The 24577-nt window shown below is 42.8% G+C and overlaps 1 protein-coding gene across 1 annotated transcript in view; it reads left to right on the top strand.

The window, feature by feature from the left end:
* The window catches only part of TRMT44 (tRNA methyltransferase 44 homolog), a 35265-nt gene extending 34314 nt beyond the window's left edge, over positions 1–951 (top strand). The window contains 1 exon segment of the mRNA XM_030563375.1: positions 333–951. Coding sequence (XP_030419235.1) covers positions 333–562 — 230 coding nt within the window. The 3' untranslated portion in view covers positions 563–951.
* Positions 952–24577: the final 23626 nt, after the last annotated feature.

Raw genomic sequence — 24577 nt, 5'->3', positions numbered from 1 at the left:
ATTTATTCATTAGCCCACGAAAGCTTATGCCCAAATAAATTGGTTAGTCTAAGGTGCTACATGGACTCCTTGTTGTTTTTTGCTATATAACAATGACATCTCCTGTAAATGGGAATATAGTCTCCAAAGAAGATTTAATATACACTCTCAATTTGTTATGCATTTATTTCTACTCCTGTGCAAGTACCTATACAGTGCACTTTGATTGTGCATGAATAGCCCATTTATAGTACATATTTGTATTCACAGATGACCAGTGTAATCCCCATAACCTGTAGTAATGGCTTGTATGCTTACCTTTTTTTTTTTTTTTTTTTTTTAAAAACCCTCAGTTCTAAATGGAAGAGTTCATATTCGTGATTGGAGAGAACAGAAGCCCTCAAAGAGAACCAAGCCAGAAGTAAAACGAAGATTTTCTGCTGAAGCTTTTAAAACACGTCTCTGCTGGTTTTTCATCCACCATCCTGATGGCTGTTCTCTAACTTCTGAATCTTGTCCATATGCTCATGGAACTGAGGAGCTGAGGCAGTCTCAGATTATGAAAAAGAAAAAGCACCCATAATAATAAAGTACTGTTGGTTACTATTAATAAGTACAAATAAGTGGATTTCTGATTAATTTAATGGACTGCTGAATGCATGAAGAATGTATAAGGTTAAGTCTCTCTTTATTTATGTGTTCATTGTATTTATCCAGTTTCTAATAAGTCCTTTTCTAATTTTAAGTGATTTTTTTTCTTTTTTAGGGATTTTTAAGGACTACTGTGAAAATGTTGAAATCTAGACGAAAATGTCCATGATTTTTTTTTTTAATTTTATTTTTGGTAATTTTATTTTTGGTAACATCCTTAAAGTATAGGATTTTGCATTTTAAAAACAGTTGTGGACTGACTGCTTAATGGTTATTATGTTTTGTTCAAACAGAAAAGTAAAACCAACTTTTAAAATCTCAGCACAGTCTTCAAGATCTTTGGCTGATTATCTGTACAATGATGTATCAGCCTCCCCAGCAAGTCAGCCATTTTGTCATACAATCTTTGCTTGAGGCTGTCTTTTTGTGATAAGATGCCTCAGTGTCTTCCAGCTCAGAAATAGCTCACAGGTAAAAAAAAAAAAAAAAAAATTAATAAATAAATAAAGGGGCATCAGGGAGTGAGGAACATGGGCTTTTCCTCTGCAAAAAGCGAAGGGAGAGCGCCCCCTCCTCTCTTTGAGTGGGAGAGAAGCCCCTTTTCTGCTTGCTAGTGCAGTGAGAGTCCCTCTCCTCCATTTCAATCTATGATAACCATTGTGGGTTTTTTTCTTTTAAAGCAGGGATGGGCAAACTTTTTGGCCCGAAGGTTGTAGACATTGGGGTTGCAAAACTGTATGGAGGGCCAGGTGGGGAAGGCTGTGTCTCTTCAAACAGCCTGGTATCCACCCCCTCCCACTTCCCATCACCTGACTGCCCCCCTGAGAATCCCTGACCCATCCAGCCCCCCTTGCTCCTTTTTTCCCTGACTTCCCCCTCCTGGAACCTCCCGCTAACCACCTTCCCCCGGGATCCCACCCCCATCCAATCTTGTCCTGACTGCCCTGACCCCTATCCATACCACTGCCCCTTGACAGGCTCCCCGGGTCCTCCACGCCTATCCAACTCCCCCATTCTCCATCCCCTGACTGCCCTCTCTCCCCCAGAACCTCCACCCCATCCAACCGCTCCCTGTCCCCTGACTGCCCCCCAGGACCTCCCACCCCTTATCCAACACCCCGGTCCCTTTACCGTGCTGCTGGGAGCAGCATGTCTGGCAGCCGCGCCACCTGGACAGAGCTAGACATGCTGCTGTTCTGCTTGGCAGGAGTGTGCCGCTCCGCTGCTCGGCGTGGCTGCGGGGGAGAGGCCAGGGGCTAGCCTCTCGGGCCGAGAGCTCAAGTGCTGGGCGGGATGGTCCCACGGGCCGTCATTTACCCACCTCTGTTTTAAAGTGTAAAAGGAGAGTCTTTGGGCCATGTGCAGGGACCAATATAGAGGACTCCAAAACATTTGGTTTTGGACCCTCTAAGTCATGGCTGGCCTTCACTGTTCATTACAGGTTCATTAAAATTGATCAAGTCAGCACAAAATGTGTTTAATGATAACCTTTCTCAGATGGACAAGACTTACAGTCGTCATACAACAATGGCATGTCTTGTCATCTCCAGTTGGTTAAGCTCGTCCCTGCTGAACACGTCATTTTCTTTAAAGGGCAAAAGTCTCTGTAATAATTGATGTAATTGTCTGTTAAGTGATCTTAGAGTTGAAGGGTCACTATCCAGTCTCCAGTATAAGGAGTCATTTCAGTCTTGGCCTGACAGCATTGTCCCATCCATTATATGTTGAGGCACAGACCCTTACATTGTGGAACCATTTGGGAGGAAGCTTACTGTGACAGGATTTTGTACGTAACTCCACTGCTAGTCGGAGCAGCAGCATAAAGCAATGGCTGGAGAATGAAGAGAAGAAATGTGTAGCCAGGTGAGCTAAATGGATGGTGAAAGCATTGAGGTAAAGTTTCGTTGCAGGAATGGAGGCAGAATCCAGGAATGTGTGTGTGGCTGTAGAAGTGGGAGTGGAAGGTACAGCAAAACTGAGTGCTGGCAGTAGGGCTGAGGAAGTGAGAGTTTGAGAAGGAATGAAGCATGGTGAAGATGGAAGAGAGAATGGAGGAGTAATACAAGTGGTGACAATTTTTTGCAAATTGCTTTGAAACCGCTCCCAGCTTTGCTTTAATAGTCATGGGCCATTGTATGCAGAGAGAAGAAGCAAGGCAGCAAGGACTGGTTCCTCTGCCTCCCTGGCAGAGACGAGCTAGCCTCCAGTAACCTTTCCCTTGCTAACTTCTGTTTCCAGGGAATGTGAGTGTCACTTAGGATGACCAGACGTCCTGATATTATCGGGACAGTCCCAATTTTAGGGGATTTGTCCCACGTCTCGACCTTACCTTAATCGGGACGCACTTTGTCCCGATATCAGGGGGACTGTGGCAAGCCGGCGCCGTTGGCACCACTCACCTCTCCTCCTAGGTGACCCTGGGGCAGTGCAGCTGAGCTCCTGGCACGGTGGCGCCAGCCCGCTGGCCAGCAGGACTCTGCAGAGTGCAACCCTGCCCCAGGCACACAGAGGGGGCAGGAGGTCTCCGCTCCGCTACGTGCTGCAGAGGGGCAGGGCTTGTAGATGCATGGAGTGGGCGCCAGCGGGAAAGAGCTCTCGCACCCCGCCTTCAACCCAACCCACGTGACCCTAGGAGCCAGAGGGACCTGTGCTTCCTGGGAGTCGCTCCAGGTAAGCACTGCTGGGACTCACCTGCCTGGCCCCCTCTGGCAGATCCCTCTGGGGGGGCTCCTGGCCAAGCAGGTGTGAAACCCAGTGGCCAAAGGGAGGGACTCCCGGGGTGGAGAAGGGAGCGGGGCGGGCTTGGGGAGGGAAGGGGCAGGGACACTAGCACACCAAGCCATGTGCCTTTCTCCCTGTCTGCAACAGATTTGGGTTTATCTTTATATTAGGTAGCGAGTCACACTGGGTCCAACTCAGTCTGCAGTGAGCACAACTCCTGAGTAAGAGCATGAAAAAATTTATATCATCACTTCTTGGAGTAGTACTATGCTATGAAGTTTTACTGTGCCCTTATGAATATGTCTATTTGAATCTGTCTCTTGAACTGAAATATCGCACTACTGCGTATGCTACATTTCTGAGCTTGAAATAAAACCATGATAAATTTTCCCTTTTAAAGGAAAACTAGAGTGATTAGCTCCAACACCTTGGATAGCTACATAAATATTTATTAGACAAGAATATATTGAAATTACTTTTCTTCAGAAATAACTACCATTCTTTCCTTGGCTTTATAGCTCTGATGTTAATGACACCTAAAAAGTTTGAATAAAACTTTTCTTCCTGACTGGTTTTGAAGAATTCTGAATGCAAAATGTTGGTCACTTTGTGGCTAGGTGGATTCTTCCAGGTTTCAGGAATCCTCTCAAATACCCCATGGCCAAAAAAGTCACCCCAAGTAGTAGCATGTTGATGCAGTCTCTGGATTCTAGCAATATTTTTGTTTCACCTCAGAAATAAAATACAGAAATACATCAGATTTTTACAGTAAATGTTTTGTAAAAGATTTCACAGATTTTTTTTTAATTTGTATAAAAGTTAAGTGGCATAAAATTCATCAAATTGCATTTAAGTATTTTTAAGATCACTTAACCGTCTTGGTGCAATACTTACCATTTTGGCTTTCCTAGGTTGAGAGTCTCCCTTCACATACATAGTTAGCTTTATAAATATATTTAAAAACACTTGGATTATAAGAGAGAGAGTAAAATCCCTCACCCAGTGCTCTTTGATTAAACCTTAATTTCCAAAATATTTCACTTATGTATTGGAACAGTAATAATGGTTTGCATCACTATATGTCCAGACAGTTACATCACACTCATCACTATATCTTTAAACGTGTATAGCATTTTTCTTCAAAGAATCTCAAAACATTTTACAAGGTTTATATCCTCACAATACACCTGACAAGTAGCTAAGCATTATTAGATCCAGTATCCCAAGCACAAAGGGGCTAGTTAGAGAGACTGTATTATTGCTGTATTACAAAGAATAAATCATAATTATATAGATGGGGAAAGGTAAAGTAATTTCTCCAAGACCACATAATAAATCAGTGGCAGAGCCAGAAATGGATTTGAGAAGCCCTGATTCAAATTTCCCTTTTCTAACCACAACAGCCACTATTGGGGGTGAAGGTTTGCTTTATGCTTTCACTTAGAGCTTGTGAAAACAAAATGAACCAATTCTTAAGGAAAGGAGGCACCTACCTCTGCACACGCAGATTCTACACCAGGCAGACTGGGACTGAGCACTGCTAGGCTGCTGCCCTGTTCACTTACCCACATTAGCAAGCAGGGATTGCACCTGGCAGCGTACATCTGCTTAATGTACAAGCGGGACACCATTGTCCTGATATTCAGGTAAAATTTTGCATTTGGTAGTGAAATAGAAAATTAGTTGATTGGGAATGTCCCATTAAACTCGACTGTGATTGATTATCTACTGGCATTTTTGTTTGTTCAGTTTTTTTTCCCGGTGTAATGCAAATTTATGGTAGTTTACAGTTCTGAACCACAGTGCGTACCATAGGACAGACTACAGTGGGCACGTAATAACACGTAAGAAGCACAGAGACTGCACAGTTGTTTTCAGTGACTAGCTATCTAGCTAACAGTCTTCAGCTGAAAACCCCACCTGAAATGGCAATGGCAAGGGAGGAGTCAACTACCAAAAAATAAAATTTACCATTTGCCATGGCGGTGAGTCTGATGTTAAGCATCATGCTGAATCAAAAAATCATGGACAAAACACCCAGACTCACAAGAGCAATACCCTGGTCTCACATTTTTTCAGCAAGCCAGACGAATCCTTCAATAACAAAGTTATCGCTACTGAGCTAACTCAAGTTTACCACACAGTAGTCCATCAACACTCCTATTGCTCATGTGACTGTGAACTTAAACTGGCACCTACCTTGTATCCAGATTCAACAATTGCAAAGCATGTCAGCTGTGCCCAGACTAAAGTAGAGGCATCGATCAAAAATGTGCTGTCACCACTCTCAACAGAATTTTTAAAAGACCTCAGCAAGCCAGATGTCCCTATTTCTCAGTTGCCACAGATGCATCTAACAAGGGCAATGTGAAAACTTTCCCCTTATCACTGAGATACTGGACACCTGAACATGGGGTCCAAGATAAAGTGTTAGACTTCTATGAGCAAAGCGAAGAGACTGCAGAGGCAATAAGCAACACGTTACTTGAAAAACTTGCAACACACAAACTAGACCTAAACAAAATGTCTTCCTACTGTGCTAATAATGCAAACGTGAATTATGGAAAGCGACAATCAGTGTACCAGAATTTTAAAAAACAAAATAAAAATATCTTGCCAGCAAACTGCCCTGCCCATGTTGTGCACAACGCCGTCAGACATGGTAGCAATACACTACGAATTGACATTGAGGCTCTGGTGATTAAGATGTTCAATCATTTCAGCAGTTCTGCTAAGAGAGTAGCAGCACTGAAGGATATGTTTGACTTTGTGGATATGGACTATGCCACTTCACTGCACCATGTTCCGACGCACTGAATGAGTCTTTTCCCAGCTGTAAACAGGCTTGTAAATATGTGGCAGGCTGTTAAGTTCTACTTTATTTCTCTGGGCAGTGAGAATTGTCCAACATTTCTATGGATGCTGTTCTCAGACAGGGAAAATGGTGAACAAGGTGAGGATCCTAGCAAAGTTGAGGTTCATCTGTTTTTCCTCCAGAATGTCCTGAAAATCTTCAATGATACTGTGTTCTGTTTGGAAAATGAGTGACAGCATGTGAAGTGTATGCCATAATGAATGTTCTGAGAATTAAACTTCAGCAACGGAAAAATGACCTATTCTTTGGTGCCAAAGTTGAAAGTGCGTTAACTGAGATGCTGCCTGTCACTGCTGCATGTCTCCAGAAAGATTTCATGACATTTTACGATGTGTCGATCCTATATTTGGAGAAATGGTTTGATTTTTTCAACAGCTGGCTACTTGTTCAATATCCAGTGCCTGAACATCAAAGTTAATAGGGTGTTCGAATTCAAGGATCTGTCTGCAGCCGTGACAGCTATAAACCTTCAGAAAACAGTGGATCTTGATCAGCTCTATGATGAGAACTGTATCATCAAAGACATCAACTCCAAGTTGGAACCTGGAAACTGTTCAGTTGGGGAACTCTGGTCTCAAGTGCTGAGAAACAAGGACAGTAGCACTGAATTCCTGAACATGGCAAAGCTGGTGTCATACATGCTCAGTATACCCGTAAGCAATGCATACTCAGAACGTGTATTTTCAATCATGAAAGGTGCATAGACTGATGTCCGGAATCAAAGCAGCATAGACTTGATGCGGCGTGAAACCCTTGTCAAAAAGAATTTCTGGATGAGTTGCAAGGACTTCTACAGTTTTGTGATTGCCCAGAAGCAAGTTATGACTATGACAAAGTCAGCCAAAAAGTACTAGAGTTCTGGCATATCTGAGAGAGATGCAAATTGGGAAGCTGATTTATTGACTGAATAAAAAACTCAGTCTTTTACCCCTGTTGTTTTGTTTAGTGTACAAATAAATCTGTATGTTTAAATATGTATTACGACTAAGTCTATAATTTAGACTCATTGATTCCAGACCTCTGTGATGTAGTTTTGCTTCAGCTGTCAGTGGCTGAAGCTGGGGCTGAAGGCAGGACTGGGGACCTCCCTCTGTGACTGCAGCTGGAGCCAGAGCTAGAACCAGGACCCTTCACTCCCCTGCCCTGCAATTGGATTTGACTTTGCAACCAGAATCCTGCGTCCCTGTCCTGCAGCTTCAACTGGGGGCTGGAGTTGGGACCATGAGTCCTTGCCCTGTAGCTTGTGGTGTGGGCTGCAGCAGGGGCCGTACAATCCCTCTTGCAGCTTCCTAAGGCCCCCTCTCATGGCTCTGTGCACCTGTGTCATCGTTGTCTCTCTCCCCCCATCCCCCCGGCTCGCCCAGTGTGTCCTGGTATTTCACTCTTGCGATCTGGTCACCCTAGTGTCACTGGCCATCCCCTTCTGTGAAATATGCTACTGTGTGCAGCTTGGTCATTTTATACTAATGTTTATCCTTGGCTATGTACATGCAGAGCAAAAAGGAAATATTAAAGACCTGTGCTTGGGCTCCGCAACCTGCACTTCTCCCACACATTGGGGATAGGGTTTGATGGAGAAGGGAATCCTCTAAAGTAATGCTTTCATTGCAAGAAAATCCACAGGATATGATGGTGCAAAGAGTATCTCTCCCTGGTGTGACATTGACATCTCTCCCACAATGGCATCACTTCAGGAAAGGATTTAACTTTGTGTGTGCTTAAGCCCCTGTACACAGAGACCCAAAATATGGAATTCATGTAGTGTAGGGTCAGAGAGGAAGGTTAGAATGCCAATTTTCTGCTCTTTTATTTCCTCTCTAGCAAAATAGATAGGACATGATGAGATCCCATCGGCTGGTCTAGTCATGTATATATTTATATCCTCGACCAATCTGAGCTATTTTTAAACATACCCTTTTCTCCATCTATTGTGGAGTTTTCTTATAATTGGTGTGCCGCACAGAATGACATCCTCTATATAATTCTATTTTTTGTATTTCCCCACATACCATTCCAGGACCCTGTGTCATCAAGAATGCATGATTGCTTTCCCCCTCCCCACCTGCCATCACTGCGGGCAACAAATGGGTCAACAACGCTCATTCAATTAAAGAAACTTCCCTGTTGACTTGAAAAGGAGTGGAAGAAATAGCCTCCCTTCTCATGCTCTTTCATCAAAATGTTAGCTTCATAAATAATTTCTAGATGTAGATGTGGGATTAGATATGGAGGAGGGTTACTGTATCTATCCAGTCTCTTTGTCTATGGTCTGCTATCTCAGAATGACATTTATACAATACAACTTCACCAAGTGAAGAGGCTGTTCAGGGAGAAGTAATCCCACTTCTAAAGATTAAAGGCAACTGAAAAAAATGAAGGGATACAAAGCCCCATAAACGGATGGGGTATTTTTCCATTGTACTTCGTGGTTTTCGAGCATCACCGCTTGCTTTGATAACATGACCTTATTTGACTTTTATCATTACAGACGAAAGAACATTTTAAAATAGTTGCACACATCCCTCCCCCGAACAGCGCACAATGATGGATGTCTTGACAGATTTCTAGCCACAGAAAAGTGCTAGATGATTGCTCCTGTTTCCAGGCATGCTATGGGTTGAAGGTGCCTGGTAAATAGTTTCCTTTTGTCAAATTTTACAAATGTGCATATAAAGTTGGTATTGTAGGTACAAATGTGTAAAAAGGGATGCCAGTGATTTCTCTTTTAGGATTCAATTCTGACTGCACTGGGGTTGATTCCAGCTCTGGATCCGGCCCATAAACCAGAGACGAGCAATAAATGGCTGTTTATAGGCATCCTGTGAGTAGCCTACTTAATGAAACATGTTCCAAATCAATGAAAGCTGTGTCATTTTGAAGACCTGTGTTTATATCATCACTTTCAGCTGATCATTTACTGAATGATGTGACACATTATTAGGTACACCAGATTTAGAGGCTGTTGAATGATTACAGCCAATTTGGCAGCAACCACTGGCTTCAAGGTAGGTTGAACAATGAAAAAATGCCACTCTGATAGACTGTGTTTTGGATCAAACGTCACCTCCTTTCTCCCCCAGCCAAAAACTGTAACTGGATTTAAGTCCAGATCATTAGTGATCTTTGAACTATGATTTTGTGGGCTGAATATCATTAAAATGCAACATGGTGGATGATTAACAATTCCAACAAGGACATTATAAAAGGAAGTATTTCACAATCAACAGAAATTCAGGATAAAAAGAAATCTGTCCCACTAAGTAAAGGGTTATCAGCACATATGACCCTGATCTAGCCAAAGTTGGATATCTGCCTCCTGTAGCAGGCAATGGTTCCTAATAGGTGGTTGTTAGTAATTTACTGTAAGCATGATTTGAGGTATTTTCACAAACAACTGCAATTTTTGTATGAATGCCTCAAACAATTCTGTCAGCTCATTAAAACCTGCACATTTCATGATTCTCTATGTATGCTATTCTAGTGTACAGGAACTGGGTAGTGCTCTTCAAATAATTTGTGAACCCTCTAGTGGTGCTCACTGTGCTCTGTGTTTTAGAGAGCAGCAGTTTGTGTATGTATGTAACTAGGCCTTGTATACTGTGAACAATTTTAGTGAACAGTCTTATTTGGACACCCCCATGTGTGTGGTTGCTTTATATTATGCTTATTGTATTAAGAGCAAAATATACCATGGCTATAGTGTTCAGTTACCATCTTCCCGTAACCATCACTTAGAAATAACTCAACCTGACTTATATAAGCAACAAAAAGTCCTGTGACACCTTATAGACTAACAGATGTATTGGAGCATAAGCTTTCGTGGGTGAATACCCACTTCAGACGATGCATACATGCATCTGATGAAGTGGGTATTCACCCATGAAAGCTCATGCTCCAATACATCTGTTAGTCTACAGGTGCTACAGGACTCTTTCTTGGTTTTTACAGATCCAGACTAACACAGCTACCCCTCTGATACTTGACTTATATGAATACACTACAGGATGAAACATGGTAGATAATGGCAGCCTAGATTCACTCCTCCAGCCCCCAAGCTTTATTGTAACTGGTTTCAACAACTTTAAATAGATGAGGCCTAGTTTCAGGGTGTTTTTTTAAGGTGTGTAGCAATATTCTAAAGACTTCATGAATGGATGGACATAATGCATGGTGCCAGTTGTTCAGGAATGAACGGATCCAGGTTATCTATATTGTAGTTACTTAATGTTCCATACTGTGGATTGGGACAGAGCAGCATACTGGTTCCAAGAACCAGCCATCTCAATGCATGCTGTAGGGCTGAGTTGTGGTCAGCTGTATCTGGCTACAGTCTGGCACACTTTTTAAGCAAACCCTCATTCAGCTCCTGTTGAATATGGCTGCCTAACAACTAGCTAGATAACCAGAATTTTGAGGACTCAGAATGCATTTCTGTTTGAATTGGAAACCTTTCTAACTGCTAACTTGTATCTCCTGAAGCATGGGCAGAAAGACACTACTCTAACCCCAAGAACCACTATGAGGTGACAGCCTGACTGCACCCACACTGCACGCTTCAAAATGTTGTTGCTCAATGAGCAAACAGGAACCTAGGTAGGGACATTTGCTTGTTCTTTTTCCAGGGGCCAAACAACAATTCACAAGGTTTTAATGTTGTCTATTAACACACAAATATGCCTCTATTCTTTTGAACTTGTGACCCTCCCTATCACAGTCTATCTCACTGAAACCAGGAGAGAGAGACTGACACCAACAGCAGCAGTCTGAGAAATCCCCTTATGTCTAACAGTGTGATTGAAACGCTTATGGAATAGCTTGGGCATGATCATTTTGGTTCTGAGTTTTAATTTTTAAGTATAGTTTAGAATGTTGGCTCTTGCCAGGACCTCAGATGCTTAAAAAAAATACCTTGTTTTGAACATCCTAAATCTTAAAATGAACATACAATTTTTAGCATAATTTTATTAGATGGTTTCCCACTCTTCAACCCAAAATTCTTGCAACATCTTGTATTTACATTAAAAAGTAACAGATTATTTTCAGCAAGATGGCTTTTCTATTTTCTGAAATACTTTATGCATCAAAAGTATGCATCCTTGCTCTGTGTTGTTGTCTAGATCTGTTGGGACCAATTCTGATCTCAATCACACTGGTGAAAGTCTAGAGTAAGTCCACTAAAGTCAATAAAATTACAGTGGTGTGACAGAAGAAACATTCATCCCTTTCTCTGAAGAGGCATTTTCATTCTGATGCTGTGCTGTTTTCCAGCATGACCAGCAGGTGGTGCAAGCTAAGAAGATAGTGTAATGGGCCTGCCTCATTAGTTGAGCTGTAGGTGGATATGGTTTGAGGGATCGGGAGGGGAGGCAGGAACAGATATGATAGTTCTGGTTATGTTACAGTTTGTTGGATTTTAGGTAATGTGGTCTCTCTTCATTCTTTTAGATACTCCTGGTTCTAGAGTATTTTGTATCTGTAAAATCTACTGTAGCACTTTGTTTTCTGACCTCCCCTTCCTGCCTAAACTACCCTCAGCCCTTTTATATATATATATTTTCAGTGTGTTCTGCTAAGTAGTATTTCTGCTCACTGGTGTAATTAGCTGCTTTTAGTGTTTTCTGTGCACTGGTGATCAGATCTGGGTGAAATGTAAACTGGTAGCATGCAGCTTGGCATGTGAAATAATGATACAAGGTGGCACTTTTTTTCTCTGAAATGTTATACAGACTCATAATAGGATACACTCAGATGGCCAATACAGCCCACGGTGAACATCACATTGACTTAGATTAGTCTCCTGTGAAAGACTTTATGTGAAGGGGAGAGCATGTCTCAGTGGCAAGGGTGGATTAAGGTCTCCTGGAGCCCTGGGCCAGAGCAAGTAAGGCTTTGTGTGTGTGTGTGTGTGTGTGTGTGTGTGTGTGTGTGTGTGTGTGTGTGTGTGTGTGTGTGTGAGCCAGAATTGTGGCCTTGTCCCTTCTGCCTGCAGCCCCACCTTATTCTGCTCCTCCCCCCACTGCAGTCCATCCACCATTCGCTCCTTACTGCAGTCCCAAGACTGGAGAAGCTCTGTCCCCCTGACCATAGCCCCTGGGCTGCAGCGGGGAGTGAGAGCTCCTCCAGTTCTGGGGTCATAGCCAGAGTCCGGATGCTGGGGCTTCACCTGCCCGCCCGGCACTTAAATCATAGATCATAGAATATCAGGGTTGGAAGGGACCTCAGGAGGTCATCTAGTCCAACCCCCGCTCAAAGCAGGACCAATCCCCAGACAGATTTTTGCCCCAGATCCCTAACTGGCCCCCTCAAGGATTGAACTCACAGCCCTGGGTTTAGCAGGCCACTGCTCAAACTACTGAGCTATCCCACCCCACTTCTGCTGGGGACCAGGGATGGGGCACTGGGGCTTTGCCCACCCTGATTGCCCCCATGCTTCTGCCAGGACAGGGTGCTGGGGCTTCACCCATGATGCCCACCCGGAGCTTCTGCCACTCTGCAGTGGATTTCTGCTGAGGGATCCATTTTTCTGGGGGGGGGGGGCAATTGGCCAGAGCCCCTGGGCACAGGCTCCATGGGCTCATTGGATAATCCGCCGCTGCTTAGTGGAATAATAGAAGCTCCCTCACCAATTCCTTATTACTCCTCCATCTCTTCCTCCTTCCATGCAACATCTGAGGGTAAAATGGGTGTTTGGGTGGGATTGAGGGAAATTGGCTCAGATAAAGTAAAACCCAATTTAAACCACAACAAAACTTAAATGCAGATTTTTGAGAATTGTTCTTTTTTTAAAAACTTTTTTTTGTATGATTTTAGCGTTCTTGGAAAGTGCTGAACTGAAAGCCCTGGCATCTGAAATTCTTTATTTTCCACCAAACAGGAACAGTTTGGGTAGCTTCCCTATGCTGCCCCCTGCAATATGCCCCATCCCTGACTGGAGGGACTACTTACAGGGCTGGGAACCTCTGAGACCTTGGGGTAATTAGACTATAATGCAAAGCAAACTAAAGGGATGCGGCTGGTGGAAAACACAATATTGCAGTGAGCAACTTCATTTGAACAGCATATTGTTCAATGATGAAAACAAGCCAAATTTCTGTATTTTTGACCAGAACTGTTCTCCCTTCTATTGCCAACTCTCTTTCTCTTTCCACCTTCTTGTTCCTCTGTACATCTCTCCCCATGTCGTCTCCTCTGTTTTCATGCTCTAGTCTTTCCTCTTTTGCCTTTTGTCAGTGGAGAAGAAAATCAACCAAGGCTCTTCTAAGGCATTCTAGACCTGATCCAGCTCCCACTGAGTCAATGGGAATCTTTCCACTGATTGAGGTGGGAGTTGGAATGGGCCCCACCCCTATCTTTCCCCTATATTAAAGGCAGCCAGAAGAAAAGGACTGGATAAGACTGCCATTTCATCTAGACTATCTGAGAGCACGTATGGGGCAGGAGCATGGCACTAGTCCGTCTCATATTCAGCTTCTTCTCTTTCAGTAAAAGCACCAAAAGGGACAGTGGACCTGCAAATTTCATTAAGGATGGGACACAGATGTTTGGCTACTGTGCATCCACAGTCACCCTGATTAGGTGTGTCCCTGGCATGAAATTACCCATTTCTAAACATAAGGGATAGGAGAGTTTCTTTCTTGCACTTTCCCAAAGGATATTTAATAGTGTTCTGCACCTGATATCACTTGCAAAGCTGTTTTGCATGGTGACTCAAGTCATTGAAACATCCCTTTCTGTTTAAACATTGCAGCTTATTTACAGTAAATATGTATTCTTTGGATTTATATTAAAAAATGCTTCCTCTGTTTCTGTATCTAAAGATTGATAAGTGCAGGCTGATCTATGTTACGTTGCTGTCAAGGTTTATAGCCCTATGAAAGATAAATTAGAAGTCACCTTTATGCTGAGAGAGAGAGAGAGAACTGGCTATAGAAATGAAAAAGATGGACTTCAAACTGGGTACAGCTGGAAAGGCTAACAAGGTGGTAATTCTTGATCTCAGGGAAAGAGAGGCCTGGTCCATACTACACAGTTAAATCGATTTAAACAGCGTTAAATCGATTTAACTCTGTACCTGTCCACACTACAAGGCACTTTAAATCGATTTTAAGGGCTCTTAAAATTGATTTCTGTACTCCTCCCCAACGAGAGGAGTAACCCTAAAATCGATATTACTATATCGATTTAGGGTTAGTGTGGACGGAAATCAAAGTTATTGGTCTCATTCCTTTTAATGTAGCTACCCAGAGTGCACCGCTCCGGAAATCGATGGTAGCCTAGGACCATGGATGCACACCACCGAATTAATGTGCCTTAGTGTGGACGCATAAAATCAATTTTATAATATCGGTTTTATAAAACTGGTTTTAGTAATTTCGATTTTATGCTGTAGTGTAGATGTAGCCAGAGTCTAGAACATTTGGTGGTAGATGGGCAGGGACAGCACAGCAGGTTAGACTGGAGCACTATAGATATACATACAAATCTCTGTAACAAGGTCAGCCCCTCCTGGAGAGGGATAATTTTGCTTTAATGGATAGCGTTTCCTTCATTCAGTATAGGTGACATTGAAGGACTTCAAACAGCTCCACTCCGTCTGCCTCATGCAGAATGGCTGGAGCATATGGCAGGTCGTGACAATAGGGCCCAAGAGCCATATAATAATCTCTTACATCACTGTAAAATGAGATTTACATCTATAGAGTTACACTGGATTCATATGGGTGTAACCAAGATCAGAATCTGACCTTCAGGCTTTACTCTGGCTGCTAAGCAGCAATAAATTGGTGACCATACAGCAACCCTCTCATTAAGGACATGATTCTTCATCATTGAAATCAATAGGAGCTTTGCTTGTTCAATAGATGCATGATTGAGCCCCAGTGTAGGAGTGGGCTCTGTAGCTTCTTTCCTCCAGTATTCATACATATACAGCACTCCACATACTCACTTTGTAAAACAGTGCCCCTTCTCTACTAAAGCAGGCAATCACATTTGTTTGGAAAGGTTTGCCCTTCATAAACACGTGCTGCAGGTGGGAAAACACCTTTCCATGCTGTTGCTCATGACCATGAGTACCAACCTCAGGGCAGACACCCAAAACTGGTTATATGTTCTATAGTAAGATTTCACCAACCCAGTAACAAGTGTGAACCCCTAAGGCATGATAGCAGTCTTACCATGGAGTCACAGGCAGCCACCTTGGGCAGTTCAGAGTATCCTGCCACCCAGGCAAGCTAGACTTAGCCCTAGCTGGTTGCTATGCATCAAAGATCACAAAATATTCAGGTTGGTCCCAATCCCAAGAAACCAGTCACTTACCCAGGTCAATTTGTACCTTAGACCTCACACCAAAGACCACGCTTATAGCCAGTCCTATAGTAAACTGTCTAAAGATTTGTTAATTAAGAAAATAAATGAGAAAGTTCTTACAAGACAAGCATATATACACAAATGAGTTAGTCTGTGGTTTCAAAAGATGAGAGAGATGTTGCACTTGGTCAGCTCTGACTGTCTTTTTAGGGCTGACCCAGGTTGACCGTGGGGACCTCTTCTTTTGTTCATACCTCCAGCCCTGTGAGAGTCCAAACAGCAAAAGATGAAAAATTTTCTTGTCTGCTACTTTTATTTCCCTCTTCCAGAGGATAAGCTTATGGGATAAGCCTGTGTGGGTAGCATCCATGGTGCCACCTGGAACTGGTGATCACTTAGCCCTCTGAATCACCACTGGACTCCCTCTCAGCACTGTGCTGCTGTGACAAGCTATAGACCGCTCTCCCATCCTACACTTCCATCAGCATTCACACAGGCAGGGACACACCTGACCAGCCACTGCATAAACCAACAATAGAGAGGCTACAGCCAAAATAACCCCCAGGCCTCCAGCCTGGGACCCCAGAGCTGTACTGTCCTGCCCTGATCGAAACCCTGACCAGTATGAATTTATTACCCAGTTCGCTTCTCCCTCAATGTGGAGAGGAATATGTACAATATGCTTGTGTTAAACCAAGCTGATATTTTCCCCAGACACTTCAGTCAAAGGCACACTGCTGTAGATTAAAACATAAGACAAGTTTCTTAACTACAAAAAGACAGATTTTAAGTGATAGTAAACAGATCAAAGCAGATTACCTACTAAATAAACAAAACCACAAACTAAGCCTAAAATACTAGAAAGATTGGATATGAATTAGCAATTTCTCACCCTGACTGATGATACAAGTGGGTTTGCAGATTCTAAAGGCACAAGCTACTCTTGCTTTGCAGCTTGGGATCTCCACCCCCATTCCAAGTTCTTTTCTTTTAGAACTTTTCTCAGGTGTGGAGTTGTAGGGGGAGTGAAGAACAGATGATGTCACTCCCTGCCTTATACAGATTTAGCATATGGTGGGAATCCTTTGTTCCAAAAACGGTTCCCAGACGAGTATGTGGAAAAATGCAGATACCCAAAATGGAATCCAGAGTCATGTGGTCTGGTCACATGTCCTTGCAGAGTCATAGCAGCCATTACTTAAATGCTGGCTGGAGCATTCTCAGGAAGGCTCACCAGGTGGGGGATAAGCTTCTCCTAGGGCCTTTTGTTTTTCCTAATGGCCCATTACTCTGAATAGGCCCTTCACAACCAGCTGTCTAGGCTGGAAGCATTTTGCTTAGTGTGTGTCACCCATGTGTAACCACATTTGAAACACAGATACATAGTCAATATTCATAACTTAGATACAAAAATGATACATGCATACAAATAGGATAATCATATTATCAGCAAATCATAACTTTTCCAATGACACCTTCTATGATTCATCGAGTACATATGTTACAGTTATGCCATAATCATTCATAATAACATCAGGATGAATATGGGGTGTAGTGTCACAGTACCATTTTGCATGTAGCCTCCTCATGGGCATAAGGGAACAATAACAAAGTCTTTGTATATTGATGGCCCACACTGGCCCATTTAGTTTTGATAGGCCTTCTTGATGGCCAGGAGATGATCCCTCCCACTTCACAATTTCAGAGCAAACATTTTTTTACAATTATAAAGCAAAACTTAAATATTACTTCACATCAAGGGATAAAGATGTTATAAGTGAGATTAATGTATGCAGCAATTTATAAGTATTGCATGAAATTGAAACACGTTGCTGTACCTCCAAAACCTATCTTGACCATACTAACACATGGGGAACAGACTGGTTTCCAGTAATGAATGCCTAAAGCCTTGGCAGGACCTTGCACCTGGTCTGCCAGTATCACATCTCCACCACACTAATACTGATTGTCTACATTTACTAAGTTCAATTGGACTTGAGGCTTCACACCATTTGGATAAAGGGGAGATAGATTCCTTTAACGGAAGGGGAATACTGTGTTACAACTAGTTCTTTGAAGCACATTCCCCTGATGACCAGCACCAGTGAAGTCTTAACTAGCCGCTCTTCACCCAGGAGCTGATTTCTTGTGGATGTTGTGACATGTTTGTGATGGCAATGGTTGCATCTGTGGAGAATGAGATATGTAGTCAGGAGGCACTGGCGTATTGTTGATAACAGAGTCCATGGGATGTCACTACCTCTCCAAATGATCTCATGTAGATGTTGAAGAGGAAGGGAGATCAGAAGGATATAAGTCAGAGAATTGTAATGTGGTCTTTTAGGGATAAGGGAAGTGTCTATGAGTCTATGAGTCTATGATTATCCATTAATACTGCCTGGGTCTCATTGGAAGGAAATGACTAGAGGCCTCTCCCGCACAAAAAGTAGCGCTAACAATCCTATTCCAGCTTTCATTCTGGCTAGGGATGGTTAGAAAACCCACTTTCCCCCCTCCATTTGAAATTTTGCCTAAAACTCATAGCACTTTATAAAGACAATGAAGTTGAAACTCTGTCATGAGAAAAAACACCTTTGTGCAAATAAAAGCTTTTGTAGATAAGAACCTGGAGTGACTGCAGACTTCTTTGTGTTCATGGACAGTGCAGACATCTACAGCGTGGGATTACTGTACCTACACTCACTTGCAAAGGGTCTTACACCTCAGCTTAAGGAAATTACTTCCTACAGTGGGCAATATGGAAATCTTTCCCTACTAAAATCTAGCAGGGGGGTGAAAATAGAATAATGTTCCTTTAAACTGCCGTTGCGGAAAAAAACAGAAAAGAAGGGAAAATCACGATTGATTTTTATTTTTATTTTTTTCCTAGGGGTATAAATTTAGTTTTATGACTCATAACCTGACATTTTCAAAAATGGTCCTGACCCATAAAATGCTAACTCTTGTTAATATCTGTAATGAAGGTTAACAGTTGCATTTTTAGAACCATTCACCAGTAATTGTGCAATTTAGGCAGTGAAGTGTGTCCATAGGCATAATCCTGATTGCAGGCAGAACATAGAAAAATGAAATGTTGTACTCTTCATTACTGAATATATCAACTCCATCTCCATTTTTTCCCTGACAGAAGTAAGGTGTGCTGGCGCACATGAAGGCCATGTGTGCTTGCATGCTTCTTTGCAAGATTTTTCTGAGCATAAGGTCAGCATTTGTCTTGGGCCAGGTCCACACTAAAGCATTAAATCGATTTAAACAGCATTAAATCGATTTAACACTGTAACCGTCCACACTACAAGGCACTTAAAATCGATTTTAAGGGGTCTTAAAATCGATTTCTGTACTCCAGCTAAACGAAAGGAGCAACCCTAAAATCGATATTACTAAATCGATTTAGGGTTAGTGTGGACGGATATCAAAGTTATTGGTCCTATTCTTTTACTGAGCTACCCAGAGTGCACCGCTCCGGAAATCGATGGTACCCTGGGACCATGGACGCACACCACAGAAGTAATGTGCCCTAGTGTGGACGCGTAAAATCGATTTTATAAAACCTGTTTTATAAAATCGATTTTACTAATATCGATTTAAAGCTGTAGTGTGGACGTAGGCTTGGACAATTCCTTTCTATTCATTGAAATACCTGAAGCAAAGATTGATTGGAGATCTAAAGCTGAGGTTATTGTATTTAAATAAATAAATAGTGTTGCAATACAGACTTTCCCCATTTCACACATAAATCCATTTTTACACACAAGTAGGCCCTGAACTGGTTATTATTGCTCTGTGCACTCTTTTTTTTTTAGCCATGTTGGTCCCAGGATATTAGAGACAAGGTGGGTGATAATATCTTTTATTGGACCAATTTCCATTGGTGAGAGACAGAAGCTTTGAAGGTTGCACAGAGCTCTTCAGGTCTGACACATTTCAGTTATGTCTACACTACTAATTTGGTATAATTTACATCACTCAGGGGTATAAATAATCCACATTCCTGGGTGGCATAAATTATACTGACCTAAATGCCTGTGTGGACAGCACTATGTCAGCATGGCAAGCTTCCCCTGCCTCCATAGGTACTGCCTCTCATGAAGGCAGGAGGTATTAAAATGCTGGGAGAGCAGCTGTGGGGTTATAGAATGTTGTACTAAACCATCAGTCCAGGGTCTCTCTCCAGTCCATGATTTGTAGTGTCTAGCAAAGTGATGAATTTAAGCTCCCAGGCTCATCTTTTGAAACTGTTGCACAAGTTTCCTTTGGGGATGAGGACTGAGAGGTCATTGTGATGGGCTGTCCACCCCACATGAGGCTTGAAGTAGTAAATTAGGCCAATTAACATGTAGACTGCACCTGGAGGAAAACCAGCGCCTGCTAAGGCCTAATTACTAATGAAGTCCAGCTGGGACAGGAACAGGCAAGGCTTCTATAAAATCTAGGAGTTGAGGCTGAAGGGTGATGTGGTGAGTAAATAGATAGTTTTTGATACAAGAAGGTGTGGTAAAATCTGAAGGGAAGGAACCTGAACTGTTAGTTTGAGGGTCTCTGGATTGGACTGTGGTGTAGTGGGTGGACCTGAGTTCCCCTACCAGCTGCTGTGGGAATGGTACAGTCAGCACAGAAGTAGAGGTGGAGACTGCCTGAGATTCTAGAAGTGGGAGGACAACTGTGACTTGGCTAAAGAATTAAGTGATGAAGGAGAGGCACTGTGGTTCCTGACCCATGAGAGACGGACTGTAGGGCAGGTGACTGAGTCAATGGACTGAGTGACAAGGTGTGGACAGCAATAAGCTAATTCCCCAGATATGCCCCAAGGAGGTGCTGCTGAGCTGTGAGTATGTAGACCCTGTGACAGCTAAGGATCAGTCTCAAAGTATTTAGTTTTTCAATTTTGAATCTAACACTAACAGTGATAACTTGTGTTTACTTTCAATATCAACAAATTTTCCCTGAGGGGTACTGGATCAAAATATTAGAATGTCCTGATTTAACTCTCTTCAAGTTAAACTCAAATATCTCTCAAATTATTAATTCTCTTGCTTTTATATTTTAAGATTCATTTTAAATTGAATAACTTGATACCTGATAAAATTACACAAGGAATAATTAACCTGTGAAACCCATTGTAACAAGATATGATTTAAGCCAAAAAGCTTAATAGAGGGTAAGATGTTTATATGGATAATGAACATCCACAGTTGTATGAGAGGATGAAAATGTATAACGGCTATAAACCTTTATGCTCCAGGGCATAAGCTAACCACTGAGCCTGGGCATAGGAAGCCAATTCCCTTATGGACACGTTGTCCTATAATTGTTCTTAATAGACTTTCTTTAATCTTCCTTTGAAGCATCTGGCAATGGCCAGTGTCAGATCGAAGATGCTGGATCAGGGCTGCCTTTAGGTTTTTTTGCTGCCCTGAGCAAAAAAAGAAGTAAAAATAAATAAACAACCTCTGAGTGCAACTGGCAAAGCGCATGCAACCCCACCCCCCAAAACAAAATAAAAAAACGCCTATAATGCTGTTCCTGGAATTCTGCTGTCTCAAGCATGTGCTTGGTATGCTGGTGTCTATAGACCATTGATCTGACCCAATATGGCAGTGTCTTTGCTCCTAATTTAAATCTTGTGTAAAATCCTATGTTACTGCTGCTCACCTCTTTGTGATACATAAAGATGACTTCAAATGGTTATTTTACAAAAATGTCTAAGATTTCTATTATGCCCATCACCATGTTTGTGAATGCCTTATTTTTACATTAAAAAGATCAGGTTTGAAATTATGAGGTGGTGTGTCCCAGAATGTAGATGGCTTTTCTGCCACCATCTCTCCTGGACACTCCAGTGTGGACGTAGAGAAGCACCGGGAGGCAGATCCTAAGCTGCAATAAATTGTCAGCCCCTGTGATGTCAATGAGGCTATGAGAGTTGACACCACTGAGAGTCTTCCCCATGGATTTTAAGCTGAATAAGTGCTAACCTCTGGCTACCCTAGCCAGGCCTATTTCCCAACCACCAACACTCACTTTTGGAGGAGGGCTGGCTTTCCCCTGTGCTCATAGAGCACTGTCTGCCACCAGGGACTCTACACTGGGATCTGCATAAATTTCCACTGGTGCCTGCACAGACACTGGACAGGGTGGTATTAATACTGTAATGTTCCATTTCTTGTGCTTACATATTTCTCTTTGGATCTGTCAATGAGTCACCTCCAATAGCCAAATGCTGCTGGAGTTATGGTGTCCTGGGAAACTGGGGAAGAGAGGCATGAGCCTAATGTATTTTTCTTAGCATGGGCTAAACTGAACAGTTTCTATCTCTTGAAAGAGATCAGAATTTCACCCTACCTGGCTCTTCATAACAATCCTAAAGCTTAGCAAAACCAACAGATTTAAAATAATGATTGGTCAGCACAAGCTGAAATGCAGGGAAATAATACTTTCCTGCTGCTGTTGTGACTCCTCACAGGAGTAAGATGTACCCCCAGCATGAAGGGAGTATTTATTTAGTGAGTTAGAATGTTTCATAGAATTAATTTAGTTAGCTTTTAAAAACCTTTCTAAGTTCTTTAAAATTGTTTGCCAGGGAAGCTTCTCTTTCTGAACAGTGGCAGGCAAGGCTTTTCAGCAGCTTACAACTCTTTGATTAAAGGACTCTATTCTGGGGGTTGACATGAAAATTTTGTCCAATAATCCTGATTTTTGGGCGGGGCACTGTGCATCTTTTTCAGGGCTCCAAATTCTCCATTTAAATCCATGAACATACAGTAATTCTCACCAGCTGAGGACCTGGCCCAATTCATCTTTCTAGCACTCAGAAGACAATGTTCTGTCTCTGTTATGGTGCATAAACCCCATACTGGTTAACCATGGGTTAACAGGCCGCTGGATAGCACCTGGAGTTGTGTTAAGTAGAACTGGTGGTCAAACCCAGCTTGGTCTTCATAAGGGAAGGAGCACAGGGAAGGGCGGAAGACCAGGGAGGAGACCCAGGTGAGAGATGGGGAATTTTCTCCTTTGGGCTAAAGGCTGAGATAAACTTGGGAGACTTGAGCCTGAACCAGGAGGAAGCCTAGGAGCCATGATCTGAAATAAAAGCAAGAAAGAACTTTGCAGGGTATTGGACTGGGATCTAGCAAGCAGCTCTACAGAAGAAGGGGAGGGATAGCTCAGTGGTTTGAGCATTGGCCTGCTAAACCCAGGGCTGTGAGTTCAATCCTTGAGGGGGCCATTTAGGGATTGGGGCAAAAATCTGTCTGGGGATTGGCCCTGCTTTGAGCAGGGGGTTGGACTAGATGACCTCCTGAGGTCCCTTCCAACTCTGAGATTCTATGATTCTAAGGCCATGGGACCTGGAGAGGAAGCTTGGGAAGCTGAGGGTGTCAGGGAATGTCTCTAGAGGCAGCACACACCATAGGTACAGATAGTGAAAAGGTGTTGGCTATAGGAGCCAGGAGCACCCCCAGAAGTTTTTCACATACTATACACACAAATCCCTTGAACCTGCTGCCCTTCTCCCTGCTGGTTCCCCTGTATAAGCGCTCACCACAGCTCTCCTGCCTGTACTTGCAGCAGGCCTTGAGGCTGTTGCTGAGCGAGTCCTGTGGGCAGGGCAGAGTAGAGGGACATGGACTGTTCGAAGTGGGGTAAGGTAGAGCAGGTCCCCCCAGGGAAGCCCTGGTATGGGAGCTGGCCCAATAGCAGTGTCTAGGAGAAGCATTGCTGGTCACTCCACTGCTCACTCAGGTGTGGCCTCCTGGCCGTCTGTCATGAGGAGGAGGAGGGGTGGCAGGGCCAAAACTGAGTGTCATTGTGATCTGGCACTTGGGGATCACAGAGCTGCTTAGTTTGGCCCCTTTGGCATGATGGGGTGACTGTGGAATACAAATGAACTGTAACAGAGAAGTGCTAATCTCAAAGCAAGCAGTCTGTGTGTGCGTGATGATCGGTGGTTCAAGACTCAAAATGCATTCCTCAGTCTCCATTATTAAAGGAAAAGCCCACATGGGTAGTGATGCTGTCAGCTTCTTTTCTGTGAGAAGGAGCAATAAGGACAGATCTTGGATCTCTGGACTATTTGGACTCCTAAGGGGAAGGGTACCAGATGCAAAGCGAAGATCCTCAGGAAACAATCTGGGAATCCTGACAAGACTTTTTGGGAACTGGCACTTTATTAAATTACTGCCACTACTTGGAATTACAAACTGGGACTCACTTATGCATATGTTTTACCTGTTATAAACGCTCAGTAGTTCTTGCTTCCTTTTCTTTGCTAATAAACCTTTAGCTCACTTACTACAGAATTGGCTACCAGCCTTGTCTTTGGTGTAAGATCTCAGATCAACTGGTACTCTAGATAAGTGATTGGTCTCTTGGGACTAGAAGCCACCTGCTGAGGTGTGATATATAATTTTTTTTGTTTAAGTGATCTTTATCACAGAATCTAGTTGTCTTGGTGCACAACAGTCCCCTTAGATTCTCCAGGCTGTGCCTACCTTGGAAAAAGGCTCTTTCAAATTCTTTCTAAAGGTTCTGGAATTTTGTAAACCAGTCTTGTTCTCCCCTAGTCCTTCCTACCAAGAGAAAAACCCAGATTGGCATCAAGCCACATATGCGGAAGATCTTCAGAAGAGGTTCCCCACCTCCTTTGATGTTTCGTAATACAGAGGTATCTCTTAGGAGCCAGAATTCCTTCTTTTCCTTTCTTTTTAACTGTACCTATGCCTTTCTAAAACAGCAAGATGTGATTCGCTATGAGAGAGATGCTGAGGCACAGGAATCGGGGCCCATAGGAAGACCTCTACTCCATTTTTATATCTGGCAAGAAGGGTTAATGACAATGTACAAGAATGTCTGCTGAAATGTGTAGGTACAGATAGATATTGGACTTCACAACATCTGAAAATGCAGCAGTTTAGCTATACATATAGGTAATAAGAAAGAATGGAGAAAGATGTATTCTCAATATTACTTAGAGTTCACAACAGACAACCCAGTTAAGAGCAACAGGGTCCAAAATGGATCAGG

Source organism: Gopherus evgoodei, chromosome 5 (assembly GCF_007399415.2).
Source record: "Gopherus evgoodei ecotype Sinaloan lineage chromosome 5, rGopEvg1_v1.p, whole genome shotgun sequence".
Lineage (NCBI taxonomy): Eukaryota > Metazoa > Chordata > Testudines > Testudinidae > Gopherus > Gopherus evgoodei.
The sequence above is the reverse complement of the archived record's forward strand: the minus strand, read 5'-3'. Positions and strand labels throughout refer to the sequence as shown.